At 34.5% G+C, this 16,286-nt stretch overlaps 3 protein-coding genes across 9 annotated transcripts; 1 reads left to right on the top strand and 2 right to left on the bottom strand.

The window, feature by feature from the left end:
• The first annotated feature begins 2,670 nt into the window (after positions 1-2,670).
• Positions 2,671-6,182, top strand: LOC146945313 (two-component response regulator ARR2-like). Its single transcript, XM_085743680.1, has 6 exons — positions 2,671-3,071; positions 3,424-3,576; positions 3,677-4,051; positions 4,321-4,397; positions 4,774-5,727; positions 5,820-6,182. Exons 1-6 carry the CDS (start codon positions 2,894-2,896, stop codon positions 5,904-5,906), a joined length of 1,824 nt encoding a protein of 607 aa, XP_085599806.1. The 5' UTR covers positions 2,671-2,893; the 3' UTR covers positions 5,907-6,182.
• Positions 6,059-8,756, bottom strand: LOC146945312 (COBRA-like protein 7). The gene is made up of 3 exons (XM_085743681.1): positions 8,376-8,756; positions 7,994-8,279; positions 6,059-7,579 (listed from the first exon to the last, which is right to left on the bottom strand). The coding sequence occupies exons 1-3, from the start codon at positions 8,622-8,624 to the stop codon at positions 6,156-6,158; spliced, it is 1,959 nt and encodes a 652-aa protein (XP_085599807.1). The 5' UTR covers positions 8,625-8,756; the 3' UTR covers positions 6,059-6,155.
• Positions 8,757-12,843: 4,087 nt separating this feature from the next.
• LOC146945311 (uncharacterized) lies at positions 12,844-15,825 on the bottom strand. Of its 7 annotated transcripts, none has more exons than XM_085743676.1 (9): positions 14,980-15,825; positions 14,736-14,831; positions 14,448-14,647; positions 14,226-14,355; positions 13,960-14,114; positions 13,762-13,876; positions 13,499-13,675; positions 13,337-13,408; positions 12,844-13,226 (listed from the first exon to the last, which is right to left on the bottom strand). In XM_085743676.1, exons 6-9 carry the CDS (start codon positions 13,771-13,773, stop codon positions 13,089-13,091), a joined length of 399 nt encoding a protein of 132 aa, XP_085599802.1. In that variant the 5' UTR covers positions 13,774-13,876; positions 13,960-14,114; positions 14,226-14,355; positions 14,448-14,647; positions 14,736-14,831; positions 14,980-15,825; the 3' UTR covers positions 12,844-13,088. The 7 variants fall into 6 exon arrangements, 6 of the variants coding, with proteins under 6 accessions (XP_085599802.1, XP_085599800.1, XP_085599803.1 ...); XM_085743674.1 differs by having other exon boundaries at positions 14,453-14,647; XM_085743677.1 differs by having other exon boundaries at positions 14,453-14,639.
• Positions 15,826-16,286: the final 461 nt, after the last annotated feature.

Here is a 16,286-nt window from a genome sequence, read left to right as displayed (position 1 = left end):
TTATATATTGCTTTTTTTAATCGTATATATCGCATTAATTTAATCTATATTATTATTACTACTTCATATGTTTCGAACATAATCGATCACTTTCAATTTGTAATGTTAATTTTTATATATATTTTATGTTATATTTTGCATTAAACCTATTATTTTATCCTAGTCATTTAATGAATTTGGATGGACCGAAATAAAACGAGAAATCAAACAACATCACTCTAAAACAACAAATAAAACAACATTGCAATAAGACGACAAAATTATAGAGAAACATGAAATAAAAACTAGACTAAAATATGGTTTTAGTCCCTGTAAATATGTCTCGTTTTAGTTTTAGTCCCTGTAAAAAAATTGTTTTTGGTCCCTGCAAAATTTTTTGTTTTTTAAAATAGCCCCTGACCCCATTTTTGTGATGATTTGCATACGTGGCACATGATGACTGAACCCATTTTGTAGTTTTTGGTCCCTGCAAAATATTTTATTTTTTAAAAAGGTCCCTGCAAAATTTTTTGTTTTTTAAAATAGTCCCTGAATTTTTTGTTTTTTAAAATAGTCCTCCAGGGACTATTTTAAAAAACAAAAAATTTTGCAGGGACCAAAAACAATTTTTTTATAGGGGCTAAAAGCAAAACGGGGCATATTTGCAGAAACTAAAACCATATTTTAGCCTAAAAACTATATATATATATATGGATATCATTTATTTGAATATAAAGAGAGAGAGAGCAGTGATGGGAAAAAAGGAAGAGAGAAGTTAGAAAGAAAGTAAAACACTCTCAGAAAACTTGAGACTGCTATACTTTTCTATCAATTTTTTTTTTGTTAAATATAAATTAAATGTCGGAATCTCAAAACTTCCCTAAAAACATTCATATCTATTACACAAGCAATGCAAGGGATGGCAAAAAGGGCCAACCTGCACTGTTCCATCCTGCCCCGTCAATAATTCGTCTAAAAATGGGCAGAGAGGGTTAGGCCAACTAGAGATGGAGGGTTGAAAATCTCACCCCACCCCGTTTTATGGCGGACCGTTGGGTTGGTTGTTTGAACCGTCAATATTTTTTTAAAAAAATATTAATTAAAAACTTCACATAAACAATATAAAAATATATAAATTTAAAGTTAATTTAAGGAAATCTAAATATATAACTATTGACTCCTTTTCCTCAAAAAAAAAAAAAACTATTGACTCCACTAAAAATATGAAAATAATCATTCAAACATATCATTTACATCATGTAAAAATCTATAATAAATCAATATGACATTCAAAATAAAAATTTGACGAGTTATCAATCGACTAACGGTTAAAATTATGAGGCTAAAATCATTAAACAAAATTGATAAAATAAATTGAAAATTGAAAAATTGAATTGTGACTTATAAATAAATAGAAGTGAAAAATAAAATTTATTTTTAATATATCAATCCAACCGATTAACCCATCCCGTCCACCCTGCTTTTAGCAGGTTAGGCGGTGCGGGCACTCTACTACCGACTTTCCTTTTCTTCCCCGACTTTCTTCAAATCGATCTCCTACTTCTAATATTACCCTGCTTTTTTTGTCCTGTATCTTTCCACTCTTCAATTCGAAGGTAGAGTAAATCAGATTAAAATGTTAATCAATTTGTATTTGATATGTGATTCACAGTGCACACTAATAAATTATGGCTTCCTTTATAGTAACGAAATCAACAAAGATATTGTTTATGGCTTCCTTTATAGTAACGAAAGCAACAAAGTCTTGACCTGGACATTTATGGGATTAGGGCACTGTACAGTAACACTGTCAGAATGAGCCAATTTGATTTTTATGTTGCAGTGGTCCAATCTAAAAGCCCTCCCTGTCCTTGCACGTGGCTCTGGTTATGCTTCCATATGAAGGTCCACAAACCGTACAATTGAGTAGCATTCATTTGCTTATTTTTTAGAAGAGTATAATAGTTAGAAAATATTTGTAATACACTAAAATAAAATAGAAACCTTAACTACAATATATGTTTCAATTTTCAACATTTTTAAAAGATGAATATAGAAGTTTAAGAATTTTAAAAACGCATTTATACATATTATTTTTTATTAACTCATTTAAGCAGTCTTTCAAGTATTATGATGTGATTTTGGTTCTCCATTTTTCAATTATGCAATTTTGATCTCTAATTTTTCTCTCTTATGCCATAAAAGAGTTGCATTTTTCTCATAATTTTCTTCTACCTTTGATTCTCACAAGTATTATAATGTACAAATTCATTTTTATTTTTCTTAAAAAAAGTTCATGTGAGTTAGTTTCGAAGTTCATTAAGATTAAACTAGATTCTAAAGCTTAAAGAAATACTCCCTACATTATCAAGAGTTGAACCAACGATGTTACAAGTAAGTCAGCTTAACTGTTAGGACTTAAGTCCATGAGGAGAGTTCAACCTAAAAAATTAGTCTAATAGGTGGGATAGTCTCGTGGCTTAAGTACCACATCAAAACTCGATGTGGGACTCCTAACATTAAAAAAAACTGCCATTTTAAATTTTGAAGTTTACAATTATGTACAGATGATAGGTTATTTCAAGATTCATTCCACCAAATGTAATCTTTCAATTAATCTTTAATGATTATAATGTATAAAACAAATCTACAAGAAAATACTATATATTAGTGAAACTAATAAAGTAAGCTAAGAACTTAGCATCAACATCAACTTGCAAGTTACAACTGTTATAAGGTTTCAGATTTTCAACTTCAGAATCAAACCCATAACCAATTACTTTTTCTTAGTTTTATATACAATAACATTATGTTCCATAAAATCATCACTTTTTACTTCAACTAAGTGAAAAACAACAAAATATTGTGTTTTGTTTTTTGTTTTTTTGTTGTCTACTATTTGGATCTTTGAACCATGAAACTCAACAACAACAACAATAACAAAATTTCCATGTCAACCTCAACTTCACCATCAAACTCCGGCAACCTTGTCTCCGACCAGTTTCCGGCGGGTCTACGTGTACTTGTTGTTGATGATGACCCTACTTGCCTCATGATCCTTGAAAGAATGCTCCGTTTTTGCCTCTATGAAGGTCTTCAATCTTCATCTTTGTTTCACTCTTGCTCATCATGAATTAGTGTTAAAAATCTTAACTTTAATTCATTTTTTCAACGTTTATGTGCTTATAGATGTAAATTAGTAACACCCTTTTGTTTGATTGAGTTTTTTTATTCAGACCCATTTTTATTTTTAGTTCTGGTTGCAACTATCTTTCTTTTGAATTATGCTTTTGATATGATTTAGTATGGTAGATTTGTTTGATAAGTGTTTTTTTCAACTATTGGAATTTATTCCAAAGTTAAAGTTTGAGACTTTAGTATATTGTGTAAGTTTTGTTGTTCACCATTTGATTCTGTTTTGCTTGTTGGGTATGTTTGTTTCAGTTACCAAATGCAAGAGAGCTGAGGTTGCATTATCACTTCTTAGAGAGAATAAAAACGGGTTCGACATTGTTTTAAGCGACGTGCATATGCCTGATATGGATGGATTCAAACTTTTGGAACATATTGGATTGGAGATGGATCTTCCTGTTATTAGTAAGCATTGTTTTTTTTTTTTATTGATTTGGATCAGTTGATGCAATATGCAATGACATGAGCTGACATATTGTGTGTGTTTGTGTGAATGTGTTTATAGTGATGTCGGCTGATGATGGAAAAAACGTGGTAATGAAAGGTGTGACACACGGTGCTTGTGATTATCTAATCAAACCTGTGCGTATCGAGGCTTTGAAGAATATATGGCAGCATGTGGTTCGGAAGAGAAAGAATAACTGGAAAGATCTGAAGCAATCTGGTGGATTAGATGAAAGAGATCGAGAAAAAATTGTGTCCACTGATGCTAATTACTCATCTTCAACGAATGAAGGCAAGAGCTCAAAGAAGAGGAGGGATGAAGAAGATGAAGCAGATGATAGGGATGATTGTTCGACGTCAAAGAAGCCTCGAGTTGTTTGGTCTATCGAGCTTCATCAACAGTTTATGGCTGTTGTGAATCAATTGGGATTAGACAGTATGTGTCCCTTAATTATGTTATGTCCTTGCAAAAATGTTCTCTTTCATCTTTGTTTGTTTTCCACGGTATCTCATCTAACGTACAAACCATTCCCTTAAAGTTTTTCCAAGATATAATCCTTGTGATTCTACAAGATTGTTTTTATCTCTAAATTAGCCCTTTTCCCCCATAGAATCTTAAATATTTCTGCTTGTCTAATTGATTTTTATATGTAATGTTAAGGAAAGTCGTCATCTTATGTTTTCAAAATTGATATTGATATGCAGAGGCTGTTCCTAAAAAGATTATGGAAATGATGAATGTTCCTGGGCTCACTAGAGAAAACGTTGCCAGTCATCTTCAGGTATGATATACTAAAAAGATTATACTTCCTCTATTTTTGTTACTGTTAAGAGTCCCATGTTATATGAGATATGACCTATAATAAGTTAGTTTAGAAGTGGTGGACGATCCTCATCGTACAAACTGATTTTGTAAAGGTTGAGTTTGGCGCAACCGATATTCTAGATGTTATTAGAGCCTATATAAGATCTCATGGGCCACTGGCTATCAAGTCACCGCTATTGGCCCGCGCGAGTCACACTCCAGATGTCCACTTATCAGTGTGAGGGGGTGTGTAAAGTCTAAAGAATCCACCTTGAATGTTAAGAGTTACAGTCATCAACGATATTACTTGAAGATGCTAACTTTCTTCATCTGTTTTTTATTTTCTTTTACAGAAATACCGTTTGTATCTTCGAAGGTTGAGCGGAGTTTCCCAGCAGCAAAGTAACTTGAATAACTCCTTCATGAGTACGCAAGAGTCAATATTTGGAGGAACCTCTGTAAATGAAATTGATCTTCAAACCCTTTCAGCTTCTGGCCAGTTCTCGGCGCAAAGTCTAGCCAAGCTTCAAGCAGCAGGACTTTACAGTCCTGAGAACTCAAAACTAAGATTTGGAGATGGGCAACTGCAACATATGAGCAGCAGTAAACCGGTGAACTTTCTTCACGGAATCCCTATCAACATTGAGCCGAAGCAGTTTGCCAATTTTCACCAGTCTGCTCAATCCTTTGGCAGCGCAAATATGCGGGTCAATGCTTCTGCTGCAAAGAGAAGCCCCTGGTTGACGCAGATGGCTCAGTCTCAACCAAGAGGTCAGATGCTAAATGAGAATACAAATTCTCATGCTACAAGGTTTCCATCATCTTTAATGCAACCTACAGGACCAAATGGAATATCAGTCAATAGTTTCCCTCTCAGATGCACTCCGGGTATATCCAGTAGCAGTATAAAAGGTGCATTTCATGCGGAAGCTACTTCGGGAATTAAAGGATTAGGGGGATTTAGTTATGATGTTTATAATGAACTCCATCAGAAGTCCAATGATTGGGGATTAGCAAATACAGGCCTGACATATGATGCTTCTCAACATGCAAATCCTTTACAAGGAAACATTGATGTCTTGCCATCGATTTCAGGCCATCGTGGTTTTTCCTCTATCCAACAGACTCGACAAAATAGAGATGGTATGAGTCAAGGTGATCACCAAAATGTTGGTCAACATCTCATTACACCTTTTGTTGACAATTCATTACGGGGCAAGAGTGAAAGAATTCCAGGTACAAACATCGAGATTAACCCCTTCTCTGATCAAAGTCAAGAGGATCTCATGAGTGTGTTTCTGAACCAGGTTTGTTCGTCCTTTCTGTTGACCCTAAATATTTATGTTTGGTTTTTCTTTATAGACAAATCATTTTTTTTTTTTTTTTGTATTTCTCGCAGCACAAAGGCGTTGGACAAGTTGATAATGAGTTTGACTTTGATGGGTATTCCGCAGACAACATTCCAGTTTATAACAGATCCTGTTAGCTCTCTTTCTAATCATAGTTGCCAATGTAAATAGTTGGTGTTCCACATGAATCTAATCATCATTCTGCAATTAGCTAGCTCATACATGAGTTTAAATTGTTCAAAATATAGAAATTAGTTTATGTAAAAATTTCAGGCTTCAGGGAGTAGTGTTTATCGTTAAAAAAATTATATGTTTATATTGTCTTACACAAATCTGAAAACATAGAACAACAACCAATCATCGAAAATATAAATTCAATGTCATCATTATTGAATCAACATACTTGACAACAAAATAAGAATCATAATAGTAGCCAAGGAAAATTCATTCCTCAAACCATTGCTTGGAAACACCGAAGGAAGAGAGCATTCCTCTCCATTAAAGAACACTTTACTAGGAAAACCATCGCCACCAACAACATTGATTTCATCTCTTGTTTTCTTTCTAAACGAGATTACTGACTGTTGTTTCCCAGGCACCCTCGGATCTCTTCGAGGGTTCGACCCATTTGCTTCCGCTACAAGAAAGTTCAATCCTTTCTTACCATGCATGAATATTGTAGTGTTTAATCTCTCCAACAAGCTTCCACTGAATGAATACATTTCCTCAAAACCTATTGCACCTTTGTCCATTTGAACCGCAGCAAACCAATCAGCGTAATTCGTCTCACCCCAGTTAAAAATTGTGATCCTTGCAGTCCAACCTTTTTCATAATCTGAATTTACATGCCAGTTTATGCTCACGCCACAGTTATCACCACATGGAATAGGGTTAGGTACTCGTAGATTTTTCAAACTAGCCCAATCATGTGCCAATTCATTTCTATTCTCAAATGGTACAAGAAGTGCTTTTGATGGAAGCCACATAGCTGGTGTAGTAGCACTGCATGTTCTCTCTTGATTACTAGGACATCCACATGCACATGTGTTACAAGGAATAACTGATTCATTATAATAAGCTGAAAATGAGACACAACATTTAGGAGAATCACTTTTTGATGATGACTTTGTACTTATGTTACACACAACTTGCCAACTTGCAATTGAAGATATGTTTGAAGGTAACTCTGTTAGATCTTGAGATTGACTGGGATTAACCCTAATCGGCGCGCCGCATTTGTAATCAGGGTTAATTATGTCACCTTTAATCTCCCAATTTTGTGGTGGTGTAAGGTTTGACCGATTGAGATGTGGTGGCATTTTATAAACTTGTATTTGAAACCTTGAAATTGACATGGTGGGGTCCATATATGGTGGTAATAAAGTACCATTCCTACAACAAAATGGTACTTTACCAAGTTGTGTATCATTGAACTTCGTTGGTGGTAGATCAATTATTGTTGGTCTTTTTTCACAATTCATTACATTGGAAAAGTCAAGTTCCTTGTAAAATTCACCTTGTGAACCAAAAATACAGTTAGATGAATCTATATTTGATGGATAAGCACCTTTTATTGTGTGGATAAATTCATCATTGGTCCAATTCCAGCTTAATTTCCAATTGTCAAGACGGCCTAGAGGATTGTGATTTGAAATTGTTACCTCTGCCCAGTAATTGGAATTGTATGCTTTGATCACATCATACATTATGGTAAGATCACCATTTTGTCTAGGTAGAAATTTTTCATTTGTTGTGATATTTGTCTTGTAATTGGGATCACTTGTGCAACATCTATGAGTTTCATTGTTCCCTGAAGAAGAGTTGCCAGAAATTAAAAGCTAGTTATATCAATTTAGATACCATATTATATTACAAGTTCCTACAAAAGAAATTATTGTTAGCCAGGTTTACTTGTTAACATTTCCAATTGATTTCTAATTTATTAGCTAGTTAAACAAGTGATTAAGCATACAAATATGCATGAAACTCAATAATGATTAGATGAGATGACACAAGTCTCTTTTAACTTAACCAAGGCTCCAAGTTTGAACTTGAGTTTGGGCATACAACAACATTAAAACTCTTCGAGAGAGTTTGCCGCTCACTAGAGACTCACAAGACTTAAGATATTAGTCTCTACAGTTGCACGCGGAAGATAGTAGTTCACGCCAAAACATCGTAAATATGCATGAAGGAAATTCACTTTACACAACATCATACGAACCTTGAGAAATGGCTTCACCACATACGAAATCATCATTAGCAAGGTTTATGGTAGAAGGCATCGGCACGCTAGGTGGCACAACCCCCACCACTGTCCCCACCATCTCTACCTTAACCTGCATCTGTGTCAAGTCTCCTGCAGTCGCTGCTGCAGTCTTCAAATCGGTCATCGATGATCCTGCAAAAACGGTTCCATTCCCAACAGCACTGGGGATGCTCATCCCGTCGGCGAGCACTGCGTTGGTTGCAGACACCAACCATTCGCTGTGTCGAAACCCGACAAACACCTATTTGAAATATATAGAGCAAGCTAATAACTAAGTAACTAACTGATAACATACTATTAACAAAGGTATAAAATGCTACAATATCTCTAATAATACCTTCCATGACTTAAGCTCGACGAGTCCATTATTGAGAACGGTCAGTGTTGACTCAAATCGGGACGGTTGGGCCGCTGAGTCCGTCAAGTTTGGCTGTAGTTTTATGCCGCCGTTGTAGGTGTATGAAAGGAATATTCCATTGCACGAATCAGATGCTTGCTGCTGAGACATTGACGGCGTTGTGGCGAAGATCGATAAGACTAGGGCAATGAAGAAGAAGCACCGGTGGCTACAAAAGTTCGAGGCCATAGGACAATTAATACAGTGTTTTTTGAAGAAAGGAAGTTGAAATTTACATAAGTAAGAGCATATACTTGTTATTTAGCATAAGAACGTAGTCATATGAATGTTAATTAATAGAAGTGTTTGCAGTCTTTGTGTTGAGTATTTCAAAGGGATGTATAAAACTAATTTGCAAGATTTTTAAATTGGATGCAGGCTAATCGAAAGGCTAACATCATTCATGAGTGTCTCTGTGTGCTTATGTTTGTTTGAATTGCTAAATAAATGACATTAGTCCCATTGGTGGAAGGTTTTGGTTTTGACCGTTTAATTTGTCAACTCGGTTAGTTTGAGTCATTAGTTGATCTAGTGAATTACTCTTAGAGCATCTACAATGTTATAACAAAATTTATGTTCTTCAAGCATTTTGGTGGGTCCATCATTGCCACATGGGAATTCAAAAACAACCATGTAGTTTTACTCCAATGCAAAAATACAATGTTTGTTCTTAATTTATTCTAAGTGGGTCCCTCATGTCAGTCTTCTCCAATGTTCTACGGGGAGAACCGTTCTCCAACATGGCATCCACGTCATTCCACTCCAATGGGATAGAATATAAAAACAAGTTCTTATGGCCTCAAAAACATAGCATAGAATAACATTGGAGTTGCTCTTACTAATCAGTTAAAGTACTCCCTCCAGTCACATTTATAAGAAAAAATGCACCTTTTATGTTCATTGAATACATAATGTATTAGGCCTATATATTGACCAAATACATTAAGAATTGCATGAATTTAAACTGTTTTTTTGCTTATAAATGTGACCGAATGGAGTATATAATAGAAGTCATTAGATTCCCATTTGAAGAAAATGTTTAACATATTAACGGGAAAAAAAGAAAAGGTGTAAAATGATATGGATAAACTCCAATTTAGTGCACTTTTCAATTATATTTAGAAAGTGAGTTGCAGTCTCATGTATGTTTAGGTGTGCTATTGCACAACACTTCATTTCATATATTTAAAATTTGAAATTCATATCCAACATCGGTGAAGAAGCAAAATGACAAGAGAAAAAAGATAAAATATTAAGCCTAATAATAATAGACAAATTTATCATCCAAAAAATTGTGAACTTAACAATCAAAATTGGGTTAATTGATAAGAAGTTGAGTTGTGATTATAGGTTCAAATCTAATTGTCAGAGGATCTTTTTGATAGATTGAGTTTTGAGATCTGTCATGACTCTTGTGAGTTCTTGGAACTCAAAAAATTATGTGCTTAAGTCAAAATAGTCCATCATTTTTGTGAATAGGCAAATACATCTCTTAAATGGTAAAAAATCATTTGAAGTGGTTCATTCATTAATTTATGAAGTTAGGGACTATAATGTGTCAAATTTTACTTTCATCTCACATCCATGTTTGTTCACTATGAACTAATTTGTCTATAAAAGGTAATTTTAAAGACGAATTGGTTCGTAAATAATTATGAATGGACTAAATATTGATAAATTAGTCTGCAAGAGACTTAAATTTTATATGCAAATAACACTTTGGCAACAATTTTTTTAAGGATCACTTTGGTGACGTTGTTGTGAGCAATTTTTTTAAGGCACAAATTCACTTATTAAAAAAAAAAGTTTCACAAATTCATCAATTAAAATGTTACTTATGTTGTAGCCTCTATAAATAAAAACTAGACCTTGCACCCGTGCTGCCGCACGGGTCATATATATCGAAAATGTAGTAGGCAAAAACAAAATGACATTTACATACCAAGATTAAAACTTTAACATTATGATAATTAATGCAATCATATTTGAAGGAATTCATGTTTATACATTGCAGAAAGTTTCTTTGAAAACTACGTTTGAAGTACTATCAATGCAAACACCATTCTCATTTGTTAGCAGAATTCTACCCGTGTAATTTCCCTCTCTATCCGATCAACATGCCTTCAAATTCTGACCTGCCTAAATTGCATCTCTCTTAAAACATGAAACCTTAGCCCGCCTCCCAATGTTAAAAGCTTGCTCTCACACATTATAAATTGTGTTGCATTGTAAATCACATAATACAGAATTGATGTGTTCGCTGGAAAAGGTTGGGCATAATAACCAATGGAAGAGAAAATTGCATTTAATGTTCATCCATTGCATTCATTACAATTAAAATTTGATACATTTCACTAATCAAACTATTGAGCATTTTTTGTTTTTTAAAAAAAGCATCTTCTATTTTTTGAGTCTTAGTCAAATTACTTTTGCCTCCTTAGAGTTTACTTTCACAAAATAGGTCAAAGCATGCATTCCTTGCATTTGGTTTTTGGCTTCTGTAACAAACAACATAAGGAATCCAATGTATAAAATAGCAATATACTTTGACAATATAAAAGGAGGAGGAGAAGACTGTACACTGGGGAAGGAACTTTGATACACACTTCTCCACTATGAAAAAAATAAGATACCTTCATATCATTTCCATGCCAAATCAAAGGAAAAAAAGAAAGAAAAAAAATTCACTATATAGAAGCAAGATGTGAGGAGAAGAAACACATTAATAGAACAACCATTGCATAATCCTCCAAGCTATCTAGTGATCATGTCTCACTTGATTTCCTGCTATGAGTTCGATCCACATACGCGATACAACACAAATGTCTTAACACAGAAAAAGCAAGTGGTCATTGAGAAAATTAATAACCATTGTTCTGAAACTCGGGCAACTATAGAATTATATGACACTACCATTCTAGTATAATTATAACAAATTAAGTCCGTATAAGTTAGCACTTTTGCTTAATCATGATGAATATCAAAACCTACTTGTTTAATCATGATGAATATGATTCTCAATCACCCAACCAAAAGGCAAAGAGATGACGTTGAAATCTAGTTAAAGGCGCCAGATTTCATTCCCATAGCTCCGCACCATCGGACTACATAGCACAGCGAAGGGGAACACACGAAAAACCAAACCGATGCCACACCAGGAAGGATAAAAAAACGCAGCAGCAACCGCTGCAATCTACGCAAAACAGGAGCCACAAAAAAAAACAGATAGCAGATGGACAACAGGCACGTCCAGCAACCACAACATAAGAACACTCCACTGACAATCTTCCCCCAAACGTAAGTTACACCATAAGAAAGAAGTTGATAACTGCAAACATATTGACTCTCAATAAATGTTCATATTGAAGAAAAAAAATATCAGCAAAGACGCATATCTACCATTTTAATATAGGAAAAACAGATGCCCGAGTATGCATAAGTGTCTTAATTAAGGATCTATCTATGGACATTATTAATCAATCAAGTTTAAATCCTTCATTTGGAAAACATTGAACAGAGACAAATAGCCAATTTTATTGTCTTTTCTTTAGTTCCACTACTGAGAAATAGAAACCTTGTAATAGAGAACAGTAGCAGATACGAAACTGACCGAATCAAAATTCAAAAATACAACAATGACAAAACTTACTAATAAAGATATTCAACAATTTTGATTACTAAATATGTTTTTCTATTGAAGTTTAAATAAATCCTGCATAATTTATAGTACAGCAGCATTTTCTAAGTCAGAAGGTCAAGTAAATAAGGTCTAATTTAGAAAAGAACTCATTATCACTTTTTTCAAGTGTACTTAAGTGGAGGAGTTGTAACTTAAAAGAGAGAGCTACCTATGAATTCAAACATCAGCAACTTTTTAAGTTTTTTTATAAGTGGAGGAGTTGGACCTTAAAAGAGAGAGCTATTTGTGACTTGTCCTACAGCTTAAGTATAACAAAAACACAATTATAATAAAACATCCCACCTCATGTACTGATACAAAATTCTGCATAATTATGAAGAATTTGCTGAGCTATCTGTGACATGGTTCCATGAGTAAAATAGCAAGTTATAGTTCAACATACTAATATACATATACCATATATGGGCTATATGTTATGAATATTATGCATAATTTATACTTTTCAGATTATATTAGTAATACTTTCATAGGGAACCTTAGTGGCATCAGCATGCCTTGGACAATAATTTATAATCCTTTCGCAATCAATTTTTTAAAATGCTATTAACAATATAGACAAATGGCTTCATGTGAAAATAAACATGAACATCCTTGTTATTATGATCAGATATCTTTTAATTAAAATTGGTAACATAATGATCAAAATGTAACGCAATCATAAATTCAAATTAGACTTATATTCGTAACAGCAAAATCTGATAACAACCATTTCAAACAAACAGTACAGCCATCGATTAAAGATTGCGGCGCAGTCAGAACTGCGGGAAAACAAAAGGTGCTAAGAGCACACAGTAGAGTTTTTAAGATTACACCAAAATACAGATAAAGCAATACAGCAAGTCAAACAGAACAAAAAGACAGATAAAAACTATAAATCCATAATGGCAGCAGCAACCAAGGCATCCTTTTCAAGTTTGACACACTTCATCTTTGCATGTTTTGTTATGGACTTCTCACCAACATCTTCGACCTGTCGCAGACCCCACAATATCAGCAGCCCTCTTACCAACAACTTTGCTGCACGGTGTGCTTTCCTCAACTGTATCTTTCAACCCAGACTTGGTGGAGTCACCACACTCAATAACCTTTTCCTGTAAATAGCATTAAAACAGACATAATGAGACACACACAATTTCATTTACTTGGTGGAAGGTTCCAATTTACACTAAATTTTTCTAGAACAGGTTTCTTAACGGTTGACCTCAGTCAATGCCTCATCATCATGAGAGTCACCTCCAAGCTTATCATTTTCCTCAACTTCATTGTTAGAAATCTAAACAAATAAAGCAAAAGCAAAGTAATGAGCATATTTTCAAGATGATAATTAGAAATTTCAAGAAGGAATAATTAACCACATAAGCACCTCAATCTTGTGAGGTGATATAAACTGTTTGATGAGATCAACATTGTCTGATGTGCGCTTAACAACATAATTACGCCAATTATGCAACAAATTTCCGTCCGTAATTTCAACCTTGAACAACATTTGCTTCCCAATAAAATTATCAAGTTCAGATGGATACTCCCAACCGTGCTTGTTCTGCAAACAATTAGAGGACCATGAGTAAGCAAGAGAAATTCCATGCAGATCACAAATTGAAATATTCTACTTGATTGGGAATATACCTGCACATCCATCAAATCTTGCACTGGTTATCTGACATAATTGGAATCATTCTTGTCAAACAAAATGAAGCTGGTGGACCTGGTGTTGTCCATAAACTGAACGTGAAGCTTGAACCTGATATGTGTATATACTATTAGTGAATGAACTGCTGTAATGATAAAAGAAATATTGAAAACAGCGATTTTGATATCACAGACCTGGGGACTGCATTCTTACACTGGTTACACCTTCCACAAAACATCCTTCCAGAAATAACCTTGATTCTTGCGGCACACTTGGCACATGCCTTATAGTACCAATTATACTCATGCTCGATCCCACAAATGCTTGCCAACACTATTCCATGACATTTCTATAACAAAAAACATGAATTAATAAGAATAAAAAAAAATTAACGGGAACAAATATAATAAAGAAACCATAAACAGACTGGATGATATAAACAAATGATCAAGCACAATACATCAGAAGATTCAATCAAGTCTTCAATGCTCATCTGTTTGGTCTGTAGCATATCCTCTGGTAAAGGTACAACAGTGCTTGCGGAAACCTGGATAACACCTTGTGTAAGTACCACATCTGCTCCATCAATCCTATATACACCAACCAAAGATGTTAACACTGATGAACTGCGATACACTAAAAAAAGGTAAACATTTAAATTAATGAGTTCTTTTTGCGATACTCCACTGTTGCAGGATAATCATCATCCAATATCATTTTGGTTCCGTAGAACGCATTAGAGACCCCCCATAGCACCGTAATATTTTTTTAATTTGCACAGCTGCGAGATAACAACAATTGGAGTGTCTGAACTATGAACTGTTAGATAAGCATCCATCCTTTCAGCATACTTTTCCCAAAGTGAACAATGGACCTGGTTACCTTTGTTTATTATATTGGTGTGGGTTAAACACAAATAAACAAATAACTCTGTCAAAAACTATTACACATCAGTTTGGTAAGTACTCACTCATGGTCCTCCAAGGTTATGTCAATCAACTTGCTCCTTTTGCCATTTATTTCTTTAACCTTTAAAGCGTCCCTTTCAACACATGCCCAATCACATCTGTATAATTATAATAAAATCAATAATTGTTAGGGTGGTTAACATTCATTCCATTATTGATTGAATAAAGATGTTTATCGTCCCTGGCAGCTTCCAAGACGTCTCTAAAGGCGACAAAGTCGAAATGATTGTCAGGAATGTTACTTGCCTCAACTTTGGTAAACTTTCTTCAAAAAAAAACTTTGGTAAACTTAGTTTTCTCAATCAGATTGAGCTTGAAAGTTGAAACGATGCCCAGTACATGAAAACTTAGGGTCATTGTGAGCTACTAATGCATTCTCAACATCATAATGGATCCATCTTCAACCATTGCCTTGATCTTAGGAACCAGTTGCTTCTTGACAGTAGCCTGGATCTTACCAAGATGCGACACCATAAAGAATAAACTTCACTATGAAATTAGTAACGACCAAATTCATTAATTAATTGATGTAACTAACTGTTTACTATTCAATATATGCAGAAAACTACAAAATTGAATTGGTGAAACCCGAATATGAAATTTGTGGGGGAAAATCAGAATTGTTACAATATATGTAGATCATAACAGGAATCATATTCCTTAAAAAAAAAGAATTGGAATCATATGATGGTAATTGAAAGAGAATAGAAATGGCGAAAACCCAATGTGAAACCCCTAGGAAACGAAAAAGCACCACCACTGACCTACCTTTTAGATGATCTGTTAATCTGGGCTTTGCGACAACTCTTTTGAAAAGATACAGAACAAAACCGAGGAAGAGAGATAGATAGATAGATAGATAGATACATACCAACATAGTTGATAACTCTACCAGAGAGCAATTACGAAACCGAACCATGAAGAATTGAAAACTGATGAACCAAATCGATATCGGATATGAAGAGCAAGATTAAATGTTACCTGGACAGAGAGAGGGGTTCTGGCGGAGCTCCGTTAGGGTTCTGGCGACAGAGTAGACAGTGGCATCGGGAGAGTGAGTGTGAGAGAAAAGGGAGAGAGATGAAGAATCACAGAAAAAGAGAGAGGGGGGGGGGGGGGGGGGGGGGGGGGTTAAGTCAGACTTGTGGTTCCCAATGAGATATATGCAATACCCAGTGTTGAAAATAAATGACATTAATTGGTTGTGATTTACAATGAGATACAATACTTTGGGTGGAGATTTGAATTTTGAAATCTGCAATAAATGAACATTGGAAGCACAATTACCGCCCATAATCTAGGTTTAGGGAAAGGATTTGAAATTTCCATTAAGTGTAGTTAAAGCAGAATTTTCCCGCTCAAATGGTAGGATTAGGGTTTGCAAGTTTTGTTTACATTGTAGCTTAGGATTATATAATAAGGATTAGGCTTAATTGCAGTTTTGTTCCCTTTATTTTCACCATTTTGCAGAATTGGTCCCCCCATTTTAAAATTCGACAGTTTTGGTCCCTCCATCATATTTTTGAACTATAAAAATGTGATGTGATTTGTAC

The sequence above is a fragment of the Medicago sativa genome, chromosome 2 (assembly GCF_051527215.1).
Source record: "Medicago sativa cultivar Bolivia chromosome 2, Bolivia_mono, whole genome shotgun sequence".
Lineage (NCBI taxonomy): Eukaryota > Viridiplantae > Streptophyta > Magnoliopsida > Fabales > Fabaceae > Medicago > Medicago sativa.
Note: the sequence above shows the minus strand (reverse complement) of the source record. Positions and strands in the feature narration are given on the sequence as shown.

What these genes read in the sequence shown, in the direction of transcription:
- LOC146945313 (XM_085743680.1), top strand. Translation starts at nt 2,894, where the DNA reads ATGAAACTCAACAACAACAACAATAACAAAATTTCCATGTCAACCTCA. An exon ending in CCGTTTTTGCCTCTATGAAG is followed by an intron (nt 3,072 to 3,423) that starts GTCTTCAATCTT and finishes TGTTTGTTTCAG; the next exon opens with TTACCAAATGCAAGAGAGCT. An exon ending in GATGGATCTTCCTGTTATTA is followed by an intron (nt 3,577 to 3,676) that starts GTAAGCATTGTT and finishes ATGTGTTTATAG; the next exon opens with TGATGTCGGCTGATGATGGA.
- LOC146945312 (XM_085743681.1), bottom strand. Translation starts at nt 8,624, where the DNA reads ATGGCCTCGAACTTTTGTAGCCACCGGTGCTTCTTCTTCATTGCCCTA. An exon ending in TCGAGCTTAAGTCATGGAAG is followed by an intron (nt 8,280 to 8,375) that starts GTATTATTAGAG and finishes TATTTCAAATAG; the next exon opens with GTGTTTGTCGGGTTTCGACA. An exon ending in TGGTGAAGCCATTTCTCAAG is followed by an intron (nt 7,580 to 7,993) that starts GTTCGTATGATG and finishes ACTCTTCTTCAG; the next exon opens with GGAACAATGAAACTCATAGA.
- LOC146945311 (XM_085743678.1), bottom strand. An exon ending in TATCACCTCACAAGATTGAG is followed by an intron (nt 13,409 to 13,498) that starts GTGCTTATGTGG and finishes TTATTTGTTTAG; the next exon opens with ATTTCTAACAATGAAGTTGA. An exon ending in ATGATGAGGCATTGACTGAG is followed by an intron (nt 13,227 to 13,336) that starts GTCAACCGTTAA and finishes TGCTATTTACAG; the next exon opens with GAAAAGGTTATTGAGTGTGG.